Source organism: Tupaia chinensis, unplaced genomic scaffold (assembly GCF_000334495.1).
Source record: "Tupaia chinensis unplaced genomic scaffold, TupChi_1.0 Scaffold000320_2, whole genome shotgun sequence".
Lineage (NCBI taxonomy): Eukaryota > Metazoa > Chordata > Mammalia > Scandentia > Tupaiidae > Tupaia > Tupaia belangeri.
The window spans coordinates 1,852,108-1,868,695 of NW_006159814.1; the positions used below are offsets into that span (position 1 = coordinate 1,852,108).

General features: G+C 45.4%; 1 protein-coding gene across 1 annotated transcript in view; it reads right to left on the reverse strand.

Annotated features, from left to right (window-relative positions):
* GREB1L (GREB1 like retinoic acid receptor coactivator) overlaps positions 1-16,588 on the reverse strand; it is a gene marked incomplete in the record, with an annotated part of 234,692 nt that overhangs the window by 26,259 nt on the left and 191,845 nt on the right. Inside the window, 5 exon segments of the mRNA XM_027773094.1 lie at positions 51-537; positions 1,941-2,185; positions 3,163-3,278; positions 8,168-8,507; positions 14,162-14,295. Of these exon segments, the coding sequence (XP_027628895.1) occupies positions 51-537; positions 1,941-2,185; positions 3,163-3,278; positions 8,168-8,507; positions 14,162-14,295 (1,322 nt within the window).

Sequence of the window (16,588 nt, forward strand, 5' to 3'; positions counted from 1 at the left end):
GGGTCCGGGCGCCAGAGTCCGGGTCCGGCGGGTTGCCGTAGTCAGCATGGTGCTGCCGAGCCGAGGTCCACTGCCTGTAGTAGAGGGACTGCTCCTCGCTGCTGATGTCCTTGTGCAGGAGCGGCCGCAGGGAGCTCACCCAGGCCACGTCGGCGTGGGGCAGCAGGGACGAGGAGGACGACGGCTTGCCGCCTTTCTGGGAGCCCAGGAGGCTGTAGGCCGCTTTGGATAATATCACTACCGGAGGCAGGGCCACGTGCAGGCCCCTGCAGCCTCTGCTAGGCTGTCCTGGCCACGGGAGGCTCCGGGGCCCCGAGGAGGATGAGGATGAAGGCTTGGAGGTGGTGCTGTTCGCCATCTGGGGACCCAGGGAATCACACTCCTGCTTCAGGGTCTCCCCTGCCACAGCCATACTGGCAGAGACCCCTTCGTCCAGCCCCACGCTGGTGGCGGGGCTCTGGAAGCTGGGCGTTAGGGACTGCTTCTGGGACTTGTCGGCCGTGCTGGAGGAGCTCACCCCATTCTCCATGAAGGAACCTGAAGAGGACAGAGAGAACCCACTTCCTATCCCTGCTGTTATTGACGCTTAGGACTTACTCCTCCCTGGCTCCAGGGGCGTCTGGGAAGGAGGCAAAGGCTGGGAAACCAGCTGAAACCCGGCTTTGCTCTGCAGGCCACAGACACTCCTCTCTGCCTCGCTCTACCCCGCCACCTCCTGCTCCCTTGCCCCAGCTTCTCATGGGTGTGGTGAATGGCAGACAGCAGCAGGAACTGGTTATTTCTTCCTGGCCTGGTCACCTAGGTAGGCCACCTTTCTTCACCAAGGGCTGTAGCTCTTGTCCCGCAGGCCTCTCTGGGCACCAGTAACTGCTCCCTCCCCTCACTTCTGCAGGCCCAGCCGTGGGCAGAGCTCCCGCGGTTCACTAGACTCCAGTACTGCACTAAGTCTTGCTCCTTTTCTTTCTTTTAAAGAGAGAGTTTTGCTATAGGGCATGTGCTCACTGCAGAAACAGAAAGAGACAGAGAGAGAGAAAACAAAAAATCACCCCCCTGGGGGGATGGCCATGCTGCTATCCCTTCTCCATTCTCCTCTGGATTTGGGGCATGCACGCACAAGCCTGTCATGACTTTCAAGCCACTGCGTCTGAACCGCAGTCAACTACGTGGAAGTCCAGCGATGTAACCATTACGCCGTCTTCTGGTGCCACGTCTTACTCCTTTTCTAAATCCTGCCCACATCTTCATCAACGGTCCCTCTACTACACACTCCTCAAATTGCCTCATTTGGAAATGCCGTCAGATTCCTTCCAGGACCCTGGCAACACAGATTCCATGTTCAAGCCTGCTGCCTCCTCCTGGGGCTGAGGGCCTCACACCTCTGGTGTGGACGAGCACCCCAGGCAGTAGCCACCTCTAAGGGCTCCCTAGCAGGGTCCCAGTGGGGCTGTCTCCACGCAAAGAGGGAGAAGGAAGGCATAATCTACTCCAAATGAAGTGTTGTTCTCCTCTTGTGTCTGCATGCAGACACCTGCCATTCAATGCTGAGGGAAGCCATTTACTCAAACATTTTGTGCCAGGATACCGAGCCACTGCGCACAAACTTAGAGCTGCGGGGCCTAGAATTTAACGGGGTTATTTTGCATTTCGCGTTTGCACAAACACCTGATTTTCTTTCAGCTGGGAAAGACTAGGGGAAATGGTGCAGGCTGGGCTTGATCAAATGCACTTATAGTTAGTGTATTGCCATGCTCTTCATTAAAGTATGCTGTGGCTCTTCAAGGTTTTCCAGGGTCTCTCCCAGGAAGCTGGGGTCTGGAGAGGAGGCCAGAGTCACCTGAGGCACCCTAAACGCCTGGGCGTTGGCGACAAATGCCTGCCTTCCACAGTCCTACCATCTCCCCACTCCGGCCTCTCACCCCGTGAAAGAAAAATGTACCAACCCGAGGTTCCTGTGACAGCACTGCTGTTGCTCTGGGGCCGCTCCAGGTCGATCAGCAGCTCATCGGAGTCATTCTCGCTCACAGTGGTTCTCTCCTGCTCTTTCCCACTGAGGTCCAGGGCGACAGTGGGTCCCCGGATGACCTCTTTTGAGACATAGCAGCACGCCAGGCCCACCTCTTGCTCCAAGGCTGTGCGAGTTAAATAGCTTGAGTCAATTAGCCGGAGGTCACAGTACTTCAAAGACCTGCACAAAAGTAATCACGCTGTGGGTGAGTCCATCTGCTGGGCGGGCAGTGTGCCCGTATGTCGCAGCCCTGGGTGTGCCCTGCAGCAGGCCACATCGTGGGGGGACCAGGTAAGCCCTAACACACCTCCGCTCTACCACCTCCTGGCTGTTATGACCTTAACGTCTCTGTTGTTAAGTGTAAAGTAGAACAGCAGTGCTGAGCTCACCAGGTCAGTGTTAAAGGATAAATGGCGCGAGACGTGCAAGGCATTTAGGGCAGTGCCCGACACACAGGACGCGTTCAACAAATGCTTTTATTGTTATTGTCATTGTTGCCCTCCCATCTAGATCCGTGAGGGAGTCGGAAACAGCAGATGAACAGAGACAGAGTATTTTGTCAAAAAACAAGACAAAACAAGACATAAAGCAACCCCCGATTTTCCTCTCTGGCTGTTTGCTGTGATACACAAGCATCCCTCAAATGTAGCTGTCTCCCATTCGCTACATTACGGTGCTCTTTGGAAGGTCGAAAGAGGGGCCAGCAGGTGGTATAGTGGTTATATCACTGGACTCCCACATGGCCGACTGCGGACCCAGTGGCTTGAACATCACACCCGTGTGTGTGCGTGTGCCCAAGATCCTGGGAAGAGCATGGAAGAGAAGGGATTGTGGTGTGGCCATGCCACCTGGGGAGTGATTTCTCACTTTCCTTCTTACTATTTTTGTCTCCCCCCCAACACACACACACACACACACACACACACACACACACACACACACGGCTGCATGTGCCCTAGAGCAAAAACCTGTTAACAACAACAAAAAAGTAGCAGGAGGTGGAAAGAGAATAAAGGAAGGCTACATTTCTTGTATCTCTGCATAAAACAATCCTTGTTACCTTCCACACAAATGACATGATTGTGCATCAGCCAAGTTTTAATCATTAGCTCAGCTGGGCAACTAATGAAAAGCAGAATTAATTATTCAACTTGTACCTGGGAAAGGTTTCTCCCAGAGGATCTTTGCCAGTTAAGATCACAATGCAAGGTAAACCTTCTAAATCTTGGTATGTCCGAGGGACCCACTCTTCTGGTTCATTTCCTCTCCAAGTCTGCAGAAAGAGACCCAATAAAAATTAAGATTCCTATTTAAATTTACATCTTTGAAAAGGTTTCTAGGTCTAAATTTTAGACACTGCTTCCAAGTGACTTCCATGAAGAGAGTTTGTGTGTGTATTCGTATTACTACTAAAAACCATATGTGGGGGCTAGCACATAGTGTAGTGGTTAAGGTACTGGACTCCCACATGGTCAGTCGTGGTTCAAGTCCTAGACCTGGCAGCCTGAAAATCATTTGAAGCATGTGTGCATGCATGCCCAAAATCCCAGGAAGAAAATGGAGGAGAAACGATTGCAGAATGGCCATCCCCTCTTGGGGAGTGAGTTCTCATTTTCCCTCTCACTGTCTCTCTAGAGGCAAGCACATGCACCCTATAACAAAAAGACAAGTTTGTATTTTCTTGTTTTAAAACAAAGAATCAGGGGCCAGGAGGTGGCATGGTGGTTAAAGGCACTGGATTCCCACATGGCCATCTGTGGTTCAAGTCCCAGATGTGGTGGCTTGCTTTCTCAATTTCCCTCTCTCTCTCTCTGGTCAAGTTAAAAAATAACAGTAACAGATGGAATTAAATAAATAATTATTTTAAAATTATTAAATAATTAAATAAATAAATAAATAAATAAATAAATAAATATTTTTAAAAGAATCATATAAAAGGTACTTCTATAATACTATGGCCTTTAGTTTTTACCTCAATAGGCTAAAATAAGAGATGATGCATTAGCCACACAGGCCAAAGAATCACAATGTGAGGCATCCCACTAGTGACATAAATCTTACAGAAATCTAAGTTAAGGTACATGGTTCCAGGCACTTAGATACACTTTCTGCACCTAATGCAACGACTCTTGGGACTAGCTGATTAGAAAAAACAAAGACAGTTTCAGTTGTAAATGACTCAGAAAATCTCAAAACTCCATTAAGACAGACATTTTCACCAAGAAAATAATAAAGTTAGCCAACCCTGATGGTTATTTTTCTTTTTCACTGTAACTTCAAAAAATAATTGACAAAGGAACCAGCAAGTGACATGGTGCTTAAGGTGCTGGATTCCCACATGGCCAACCATGGTTCAAGGCCCAGACCTGGCAGTTTGCTTTCTCACTTTTCCTTTCTCTCTGTCTCTCTCTGATCAAAATTAAAATAATAATAATAATAACAACAACAAAACAAATAAAATAAAATAAATAATTCTTTAAAAAATTAATTGACAAGTAATTATTGGCAGATAGCCTCCAAAACTCTAAGGCAAAAATATAACCAGATTTGTATCAAGAAGAAAAGAAAAAAATTGCCCTTACTCTTGAGAGTAATGCAGTTTGCTCTCATTCCCTAAATTGCAGGTGCTCTTTGGAAAGTTGAAAGAGAGAATAAAGGATGATTGTCATTTATTTCACAAAGAATATGTTAAGTGCAATTTCTCATGTGTATCAACACATACGTATATGTATACCTATGTATACCTTAATAAATAGAACATTGATTCTGAAAACAAATGATATATGAATAAAATGAAAAATATCCCACCAACATGAAAGATGTTCAAAAATAAAAAGGTCCTATAGATTTTTCTATTATAAAACAGAAAGAAAATAGGCTAGTAGTGTCTATTACTTTTTATTAAATGCATAACATCTAACTATGCTTTATATCAGCTTTGTAGCAGAAGTTAGAAGAAATGAGCTGATGTTTCCAATAATGCTTTGGGAACAAGGTCTAAGAAGTGCGGTGGCAAGTTATACATGTAATTTTATTTATTTATTTTAATCTGACCAGAGAAGGACAGAGTGAGTGAGAGTCAGAGAGAGGAAAAGTGAGAAAGCAAGTCACCAGGTCCAGGACTTGAACCGTGATTGGCCATGTGGGAGTCCAGCGCCCTTCACCACCACACCACCTGCTGGCCCCATGTAATTTTATTTTAAAACAGACTGGTTTCTGCCAGACAGATGGCATGGAGGTTAAGGTGACTAGGTCACACATGATCAACCATGTAGTTTGAGTCCTGGACCCAAGACATGTGCATATGTGCACAAACTCCTGAGAGAAGAATGGAGAAGGGATTGTGGCATGGCCATGCCACCTGTGAGGTGCTTTCTCACACAAACTCTCTGTCTCCCCAGTGAACACATGTGCCCTATAGAACATCTAAAATAATGAAACAACCCAAAAAAACCCATGCTGGTATTGCCTTTCCTGAGCACAAAGGGGATTGAAAAGAAACCCACTAAGCAAGAAATAATATGTTAGAGGGGCCAGCAGGTGGCATGGTGGTTAAGACACTGGACTCCTACATGGCCAATTGTGATTTGAGTCCTGTACCTGGTGGCTTGCTTTCTTGCTTTCCCTCCCTCTGATGAGTGCGTGTGCCCTATAGCAAATCAAATAATAATAATTATAAATAAAATTAAATAAACAATTCTTTATTAAAAAAAGAAATAATATGTTAGAGTTTGAGTAATGATTTGTTGATGTCTAATAAAGGGCTGATGAAGAGAGTCTTCAGACATAAATAAACCCACAATTGCTTACACAAAATTTCTCTAATTTGTAAAACTTGGAAGAACTTTAACTATTATGCTTTCACTTGTTGCCCATTTATTATATATTTGCAAAACAAGGGTAAATTGGCAGATGTATGTAGCTGTTTACAAGTTTGAGAGACTTCCCATGTCTTAGAAAATCAATCTGTCAAAAGATTTTTTTAAATACTAGAAGAAATAGTCCCTACAAAAATTCAGTTTTCTATACCATTTCATGTCAAAGGGAACCATAACATTACTTGATTTAAACCAAATGATTCTGGAGTGGGAATTGTTTTACCTATGGCCTTCACATTGGACCCATAATATCTCTGACACTGGGATTCTCCCTGAATATCTTTTTTCTCTCTCCAAACCATCCACAGGGCATGGTTCTACCACGAATATTGAGGTTGGATTATACTAATGTGATGAAAGATGTAATGTTTTATTATGTGAGGAGGTTTACTTTCAGAAAATTATTAAATTTCACTTTTTTTTTTGAGAGGTTTTTCGCTATAGGGCGTGTGCACTCGCCAGACAGACAGAGAGAGACAGAGAGACAGAAAGCGAGAAATCACCCCCCAGGGGGAATGGTCACGCCGCAATCCCTTCTCCTCTGTTCTCCTCTCAGGATCTTGGGCACGCACGCACATGAGCCCGGCGTGAAATTTAAGCCACTGGGTCCAGGACGCGAACCGCGGTCGTCTACATGGGAGTCCAGTGACATAACCATTACGCTAACTGCTGGTTCCCTTAAATTTCACTTTTACTTTTGATAAATCAGAGCTAGCCAAACCCACTCTCAAAAGCCTTCCCATCACACTGCTACTTCTGCTGAACAATGGCTGCAGCTCTCCCACAGATCGGCCATCTTTTCAGAAGCCTTTATGTCGGGAGCACTTAAGACAACACAAAACACTGGATGAGCCTTGAGTTCAGAGGGCTCAAGCCAAGGAAACAAGGAAATCTAATGAAAGTTTTCTTCAAACTGTCTCAAGCCTTCTGTCTCAAGGAGTTGTACTGTAGGAAGGGTTCCGGGAGTGTTGTTATTCATTCTAGGAGTTCTGTTGTGATGTGATCTCTGGCTGTAACTTGAAATTGTGAACACACACTTATGTCTCTATATCAAATATAAATGTTAGAACTTCTACTAATGATACGAGTTTCTACTTTTGGACAATTGATTTGTTCCAATTACTTATGAGGCTAATATGAGATATTTTGTTTACAGGTTGGATTATGCAATTTACATTAACTACTAAAAGATAATCAGAACTTTACATTTGCAAGATTTATGAACACTGAATAGCCATTCTAAAGAAGAGCTTTTAGAAATCATATGGCCCCACACTCATTTTGTTCTCTAACTGCAGCCCAGGTTGAAAAATGCAAGTCCCCCAAGACTATGTGCTTTTTCTCCATTAAATTTGTGCTGAACTTGATTCTTCATACTCCATTTAGCTCAGTCTTTGGTGTGCGGGGTGCAGATATCACACCAGTCTAGCTGAGAACATATTGTACCTAGCTCAGTTCCACACCTGTACGTATGTGGATATTTGATTAAATGCTTTCTAACGGCAAGGACACACTGGATTATAGAACTCCCCCAAAAAACCCTGAACCAGACATAAGGTAGGGAGCTGGGTTAGTTGTTTTAGGATTCGGCTTTCCTCCCATCCCACACCTGACAGGATGGGTAGGGGACAGGCATTCAGTCACTGGCCGTGCAAGGGGAGCAGAGAGGCTTGGTCATGCACTAAATCCCTCTGCAGGATGCCTGGCTAAGTCTCAGTCCAGCCAAAGCCTTGGGGCTGAAGGTCAAAGCAAGTACAAAGAAACAACAAGTTGTTGAGAAATCCACATGCAAGAGGGCTAAAAACAGTTCTCTATGAGTACTGAAGATGAAACAATACTTTACCAACTCTAGAAATGAGCTGACAGGCTGGATGGACAGAAAAGAATTAGTGAGTTGAGAATACGTAAAGAGGAACCCCACAGAGGTCTGAGAGAACAACTTACCTTTGTTTCTGAGAAAACAGATGGCCATGGGCTAGATGCATCTTGAACAAGGTCAATAAACATGGGGTCAAATTGGGTCATCTCATTTTTTCACCTGCAGTTGGAGAGCATGGAAGACCAACTGCATGCACATGCTAAAAAGGTGGCTTGACAGAATCTTTACAAACTGGTTCCAATTAAGAAAGTATGTCCCTCAGTTTAACCTTAACATTGTCTTGGAGATCAAATTCACACATGTGCTAAAACCTATTAAACTCAGGCCTGAGAGTTATGTATGTAGGATTTCTAGAAAACAGAAACTAATGGCATTTGGGAGGAGAAATGTGTGTCCGTGGCTTACCTTTAATCGCGCCACGAAGTGAGTTGCAACACTGAGTTCAGAGGCCGGGTTCCCGAGGATGATCTCAAAGCGATACTGCAGACCCAACTTGTCACGCACCTCCTGCAGCCGCTCCTTGGCTAACATGGCCAGCTGCACTGAGGGCACCCTGATAATAAGCATGTGTCCCCTCCCACTTTTGTTTTTTCCTGGGGAGCTGATGAGGTCCTCCATAATGCTGAGCGTTTCCGGTGTGCTATGGTCTCGGAGAGCCGCCATGGTGGTAAGAGCCATCAGAGCCTCAGAGTACTGCTGGATGAGCAGGTAGCAGCGGACGACCATGCTGTGCAGCCGGGGGTACCTTCAAGGGGACAAAGGGAATGTGCACTGAGGCAGCAGGACCAGCTGGGACAGCGAGGCCTGTGCATTAAGAACATAGAGCAAGCATGGAGGGGAGGGGTTACGGAGCAGGGGTGGGGCGTTAGCTCTGGCATGATCTTGGATCCTGCATCACTAGAAGGAAAAGTAGTGCTTCCAGAGCATGTGAGTCAGAATCTGCTGGGATAGGTACAGCAATCAGAGAGGTTTAGGGAAGGACTGGTGACTGCTTCTCAAAGTGTGGTCCACAGACCACCAATAGCACCCAGCAGCAGCTGCACCAGCACCTGGAGCTTGTTAAAAAGTCAACTCTCTCTACCCTAGACTTGCGAATCAGAATGCAGCTTGACAAGACCCCAGGTGACCTGTATGCGCATTAACTTTTGAGATGCACCTGGTCCAGCCAGGTTAGTTGCTGATGAAGGCATGATGGGTAAGCACTGTCCTATCTCTTGCTGGTGACACTGGGATAGAACGGCGGGGTGATTAGTTTAGTTCTCTGATACTCTGATTACAGTAAAGGAAATGAGACATGAATGTAATGCCTGTGGAGTATCAGACATAAAAAGGTAATTATTTTTACTAATTTGTGATCAGCCCCACAAATAGCAGTGACTGTCCTCCCATACATGGTCCTTTGGAGTTGAATGGAGAAATAGCACCCCCTAGTGGTGTAGCCTATGATCACCTGTGACTGCTCAGATAAGGGAGCTGAGCAAATCTGACCCTAGCACGTAACAACACCCCTTGGAACCACTCTCACCCCTACCTGGATTGCCAGATGAGAGGATTGCTTTGTTAAAATCAGCATTGTTTGCAGAGCAGGTGGGAAAGGAATCTGTCATTTAAATGCTATCCTCAGAAAGCCAGGCTGCTGACAACAAGAGTAGAAATGAGCAAAGAGGACCCACTGCAGGGATGAAGAAGTGCTAGTCATGAAAGTAGGTGCTGGCAAAGCAAGGCCCCTGGTCCCAGGCTGGCTGAGGCTCTCGTGGACGCTGGAAAAATGCTCTTTCTGGTTGCCGGCCAGTAGCACATGCAGCTGACCAGCAGCTGTGTAGGCTAATGGGGGATTTCAGTTTGTTCCACCAGCCTTACACAGAAAAGTCCAGGGTCAAGTCCCCATTAGGGTCATCAAGTGAATAATGTGGTTTTTGAAGTACTTTAGAGCTGGAAAGGACCACAGTTGCCTTGTATTCTACGCACACTGCTTTTTCACAGAAGGAAAATGAGTTAAAGGGCCACGAGAGTTCAGTCACTTCACCTGGACCACATGATGGTCAGAGACAGAGCAGGCTCTAGTTTTTATCCAGGTCCCAGACAATGTCTTCGCACATCACAAGGATTTAAGGTCGGGGAAAAGTGAAGGAATCTCTCAGCCCTGGGCCAGGAGGCCAGGTGTCCAACAACCCATAGCTGTTCTTCACCTTGGAAGAAGTCAGCATAGGTGATCTATGTTTAAAACTTACATGTCGGGACCAGCAGTTAGCGTAATGGCTATGTCGCTGGACTCCCATGTAGTCGACTGCAGTTCGTGTCCTGGACCCGGTGGCTTAAAACTCACGCCAGGTGCGTGTGCGTGCATGCCCAAGATTCTGAGAGGAGAACGGAGGAGGAGGGATTGCGGCGTGGCCATCCCCCTTGGGGGGTGATTTCTCGCTTTCTGTCTCTCTGTCTCTCTCTGTCTGTCTGGCGAGCGCACACGCTCTATAGCAAAAACCTCTCTCAAAAAACAAAACAAAACAAAGGCTGGAAAAACTTACATGTCTTTTTCTGGGTCATGTAGAAAACCAAAATTAGGGACCAGCAGTTGATGTACTGGCTATGTCGCTGGACTCTCATGTAGTCAACTGCAGTTCGAGTCCTGGACCTGGTGGCTTAAACTCATACAGGCACGTGTGCTTGTGTGCTCAAGATCCTGAGAGGAGAATGGAGGAGAAGGGATTGTGGCGTGGTCACCCCCCCGGGGGGTGATTCCTCGCTTTCTGTCTGTCTCTCTGTCTTCCTGATGAGTTCATGCACTCTATAGCAAAAACCTCTCCAATAAATAAATAAATAAATAAATAAATAGAAAGGAAAAAAACCAAAATTAGAATAAATGATAAGTTTGATATATAGGCATTGAAATTTCACACTCTTAAAGACCTATGAAGTTAGATGTAAAAACTTCTCCAAGCTGTTAAGTTTGCATTACAGTGTGAGTGCAGTTTTATAAGTATTAAGAATCTGATAGAAGTGAATGAGACCACCCTTTAAAATACAAGTTATAAACCCCTGAAAGATGGTACTGGAAAGAGATGGTACAGCAAATTAGAGCGTTTAGGGACGGTACTGCTGTCCAAGCTGGCAGATGGAATGGGTGGGCGGGAAGCCTGGAAAGGGGAGTCTCATGGGATGAATTTGGGAATTTGAGATCGCATGTGCTGTGAAAGGATTAATGCCACAGTGTCAGTTAAAACTTCAAACCCAACAGCTGTGGGAATAGCAAATCCTACTTTGAGCCTGTTCCCTCTCCTGACACAGCATTATAACTTGCTGCAGCGGATGCATCCACCTGTCTTCATTTTTATTTCTCTTTCTTTTTCTTTAGCAAAATTTCAAGTTAAATAAATCAACTGGAGTTGGTTTTAAGAGCTAGAGTCATTAAAAATAGGGATCTGCCTCATGAAACAGTCTAGTTGCTGCATCATTGGCTGATCATAGACTATCGTGACCAAGGACAGGCAGGACTTGTAACAGGAGAGGTAAATTATTTTTTTAAAAAATAATTATTTATTTAATTTTATTTATTCATTCATTTATTTTAATTTGACCAGACAGAGATACAGAGAGAGAGAGAGAGAGAGGGAAAGTGAGAAAGCAAGCCACCAGGTTCAGTATTCGAACCACAGATGGCCATGTGGGAATGTCCAGCGCCTTAACCACCACACCACCTGCTGGTCTCAGGAGAGGTAAATTCTAATGTCTCTACCCACTCTTCGAGAGGTCTAGGGACCAGCAGTTGGCGCAATGGCTATGTTGCTGGACTCCCATGTAGTCATCGGCGGTTCGCGTCTCGGACCCGGTGGCTTAAACTCATGCTGGGCGCGTGTGCATGCAGGCCCAAGATTCCAAGAGGAGAATGGAGGAGAAGGGATTGCAAAACATCCTCCCTGGGGGGTGATTTCTCACTTTCTGTCTCTCTGTCTCTCTCTGTCTTTCTGGCGAGCACATGTGCTCTATAGCAAAAACTCTCCCAAGAAAGAAAAAAAAGAGGGAGAGGTCTATTATTAAAGGCCACAGGGAAAAAGCAAACAAACAAACAAAATAACAAAAACTCTTTCAAAAATTTGACCTGGAACTGGGGAGTAAAAGAAGGCAGAGAGGGGCCAGGCAGAGAGGGGCCACAGGAGACTTGGTAGTTAGGGGCATTGGATTCCCACATGGCCGACTGTGGTTCAAGTCCTGGACCTGGTCACTTGCTTTCTGGGGAGTGAAAGAAGGCAGAGAGGGGCCAGGCAAGAGAGGGGCCACAGGAGACGTGGTAGTTAGGGGCATTGGATTCCTACATGGCCAACTGTGGTTCAAGTCCTGGACCTGGTCACTTGCTTTCTCACTTTACCTCTCTCTCTCTCTGTCTCTGGTCAAATTAAAAAATAATGACAAATAAAATTAAATAAAGAAATAATTCTTTAAAAATAAAGAGAGAGAGAAAAAACAGGAGGCTTATGACCCTTAATCCTATGGTCAGAGACTAGAAGAGCCTCCCTAAGAACTGACCTCACTTAAATGACCTGACTCTTCCTTAATTTTCTCCAGCCTATATTCCAAATCCTAGTAAAGCGTAGTTTTTACTGAGTCATCTGAGTGGAAAATGTAAACATCTGAGCTGTAGAGTAGGGGAGACCAGACCTCAGAGGAGTGATCTATAATAAGCAAATCCCTTTCTGCCTTAAAACAAAACAAAACAAAACAAAACAAAACAAAACAAACTTCTTCAGAGAGAGAGAGAGAGCAAGCAAACTGCAATCTACCCACAGCCTTCAGCCACTCCCAGGCCACAGGCAAGCATGTGCCAGGCATGCATACTCGGGGGGCTCTCCAGACACAAACCCAGAAACTTCTCATGTGGAATTCCTCCCAGAATGCTGCACTTTACCTGCCCTACCATCTTGGCCCCTCTCTGCACTTTTGATCAACCCTGATGGTAGCAATACAATATGATTGGGGAACAATTTCAAGCATGAAAACTGCTGCTACATCTCACTCTGGGTTACTGTTTTTCTTTCCTTTAAAAATTTCTATTTTTTTAGTGATCAAAAAAAGAGAGAGAGAGCACCCCCCCCCAATACTCTGAGGTCTACTCATAGCCTCAGCCAATTCCAGCATGGGCAAGTGCAAGCTCGGCATACTCAGGGAGGTCTCTGGACTTGAACCCGGTACCTTTCCATGTGCGACTGCCTTGCAGAGCATGGCATTTTATTGCTGCACCACCATCTGGACGCTTTATTTTTCTTTATTGGTCCTGGATGATCATATGAACCCGATAGGAGTAAAAGTGCGTCTCGGATGTGCGTTCACCAGAGAGAGAGAGAGACAGAGAGAGAGAGAGAGAGAGAGAATCACAGAAGAGAGACAGTCACACTGCAATCCCTTCTCCATTTTCCCTTTCAGCATTTTGGGCATGCATGCACACACACCCAGTATGTGTGTGTTTGTTTTTAGAGGTTTTTGCCTCAGGGCATGTATGCTCACCAGAGAGAAAGACAGAGACAGTGAGAGGGAAAGTGAGAAATCACCCCCCAAAGGGGATGGTCACACCACAATCCCTTCTCCTCCATTCTCCTTCTGGGATCTTGGGCACACATGCACATGGACCTGGTATGAGTTTTAAGCCACTGAGTTTGGGACTCGAACCATGATCGCCATGTAGGAGTCCAGTGACATAGTCACTGTGCCATCTACTGGCCCACCCAGTCACTGTACCATCTACTGGCCCACCCAGTCACTGTGCCATCTACTGGCCCACCCAGTCACTGTGCCATCTACTGGCCTACCCAGTGTGTTTTTAAGCCCCCTGAGAACCTAGGACTCAAATTATTCAGTTGGCCTGTTGTGGCCTACCCAGTCTGTTTTTAAGCCCCCTGAGAACCTAGGACTCAAATTATTCAGTTGGCCATGTGAGATCCAGTCACTTTAGTCACTGCACCACTGCTGGTCCAAAAGGTTGTGTGTGTGTACATAATTTTGTCAGAAGTTGTGTGTCTTCACTAGAAAGAGACAAAGAGGGAAAGTGAGAAAGCACCCCTGTGGGAAATGGTCATACTGTACTTCCTCCTCCCTTTCTCTCTCCTGTAGGGATTTTGGGCGCATATACGCACGCGTGCGTGTGTGCACACACATACACACACACATACACACACACACATGCTCCTGGCATGTCTCTCAAGCCAGTGGATCTGGGACTTGAACTGCAGTTTGCTATGTGGAATTCAGTCACCTTAACCACCATGCCACAGGCTAGCCGAGAAAGTTCTTTATTCAAATAGCTTTTGCATGTCATCTGCAAGGGCTCCCTCTAACTCTTGTGCCAATGACACAAAAGGCTGCTTTAACTCTCAAGTATGGGTAGAGGAAAGGGTGGGTGCCCTTGTTTACCTCTCCAAGAGCGTGTTGACCATTTTTTCAAACGTTTCATCACATCTCAGGAGTGGGCTTGTGATCCCCCACTGCAAAGACTTGCTGTACTCATTCAGGCCGAAGTACAGTTTTTCCTCGCAGCCAGTGTCCTCCTGATTTCAAAATACAGAGCGGGAAAAAAAAAAATCAGTGAGGACAGGGTACGGTGGGTCTAGTTTTCTAGGTGGCAGTGGGGACATTTCTGTAAGAGGTCATTTTCTGGAAGGTAAGAACGACACTGGTTATTCATGTATTTATTTAAAGTTTTTGCCATAGAGCACATGCACTTGCTGGAGGGACAGTGAGAGGGAAAGTGAGAAATCACCTCCCAGTGGGATGGCTACACCGTAATCCCTTCTTCATTCTCCTTGTGGATTCTGGGCACATACACAGATGTGTCCAGTGTGATTTTCAAGCTGCCGGGTCTAGGACCTGAACCTCGGATGGCCATGTGGGAGTCCAGCCCTTTAACCACCACACCATCTGTTGGCCTCAAAACAACTGGGTTTTTATGTAACCTGATGCCAGCTCTGCAGGCCTCTCTGAAACACTAATTCAAATTTCCTTTCACTTCAGATGACCTGAATGCGGGCTCAGCGTAATGCTGACATGCTTCCTTCAGGTGGACCATGACTATGTAGATGATTTATTTCCTTTTTCCTTTTGATATACGTCAGGTCTGATAGCTTCAGTCCCATTCCTCCTTGCTGAAAGCAGCTCTCTCTACAGACACACCAGCTTCCCACAGAACTCTCTGGAGGTTGGTGAACTCCACAACTTCTCTCCTTCTCTCCGTTTTTTTTTTTTTTTTTCTAACATCATTTAATGATGGTAACTCATAAAAGCTTATCTTTTTACAAACAGAATTTATTTTTAAAATGGCATGTACCTTTTCTGCCTGCTTAATCAGAATACACAGTATTTAATCTATCCCCTTCTTGATGACTCAGTCATCACTATGAAAAGGAGTAACTATTTTGGGATGTGACACAAGAGTGTCCTCAGAGGATCCTGAGATGTGTGACAGGCTGTTGGTCCTTCAAGTAAGAAGCCCCAGAATAGTAAATAAGCTTTTTGCATTTGTAGATCTGTTTTTTGTTTGTTTATAGTTTTCTTTTCTCTTTTTTACATTAATTTCTTATAGTAATTTCTTTTTGGTATTACGTTGCCTGTGTGTTTGAGTCTTATTTTTATTAATGATTATATACTGACATTTGCATTCAAACACTCATTTAGAAAGGAAACAGGGCAGCTTTAAAAAGTATAGTAAGAGAGGCCCCGCTGCACAGCGTGCACTGTGGAGAGGCTGCGCTCCCCAGACTGGAGCCATACAGGAGGCCCAGGTTCTATTCCCAGCCCACTCTAGAAGCCAGCTGTGGTGATGCGTGTCTGTAGTTCTAGCTATTTGGGATGTTAAGGCACGAGGCTCACAACCGGCAGTCCCTGTCTTAAAACAAAACAAAACAAACAAGCAAGCAAAAAAGAAAAAGAAAATAAGATAAAAATAAATTAGGCAGTCAGAGCAAGAAAAAACAAAGATAGAGAAATAAGATTGGGCCAGAGATAAAATTAGTACTCCTAAAAATGCATGCCCGAAGTTTCTGCACACATTGTTAGAAACACGCTAGGAATTCGATTTTGAGCTCTTCAGTGACCCATCAAAGGGATAAGCAGTTGTGCAATTGATAAGGTCCGTAGATGAAAATAATGCACAATGCAATCATCAGCTTTTCATTTGTTTGAGGCCTCCAAAACCAGTTAACCCTGCTCATTGGAAAGGTCTTGAGAGTCAATAGGCTCTCCGGGCACACCAGCTCACATTCTTCTATAATAGATGCCAGAGACTGAGAGTGTAGACCCAATGACAGCTGTTTCAGCAGCTTTTGCTTGTTTCCTTCTGAGTTGAGCTGTTTTCTAGATAGCTGTGTTAAGTAAGTCATTCCAAAAAGAAAAACAGAAAGGCATGGATCCAAATTGCCCCTTCATCTGGACTGCAGGCACAGTCATTGGGAACACTTTCTCTCGTGCACACTTGGTCTCTGTGTTTCCTTCTCATCCTCAGTCCATTTTGAAATATATCAAATCCTTATTTTTTTTTTTCAATTTGCATGTGTGCCTGCAGAGAGAGAGAGAGAAAGAAAGACAAAGAGGAAGAAAGCATCCCCCAGGGGGATAACCATGTTGCAATCCCTTCTCCCGCATTGTCTTCTTGGGATTTGGGGCATGCATGCAATATGAACCTGAGGTGATTTCAAGCCACCAGGTCCAGGACTCAAATTGCATAGTCAACTATGTGGGACCTGGCTGCCTTCACCACCACATCACCTGGCTGGCCCCAAAATACCAAATCCCGGTGGGACCAGCCGTTGGTGTAATGGCTATGATGCTGGAGTCCCCAATAGCCGC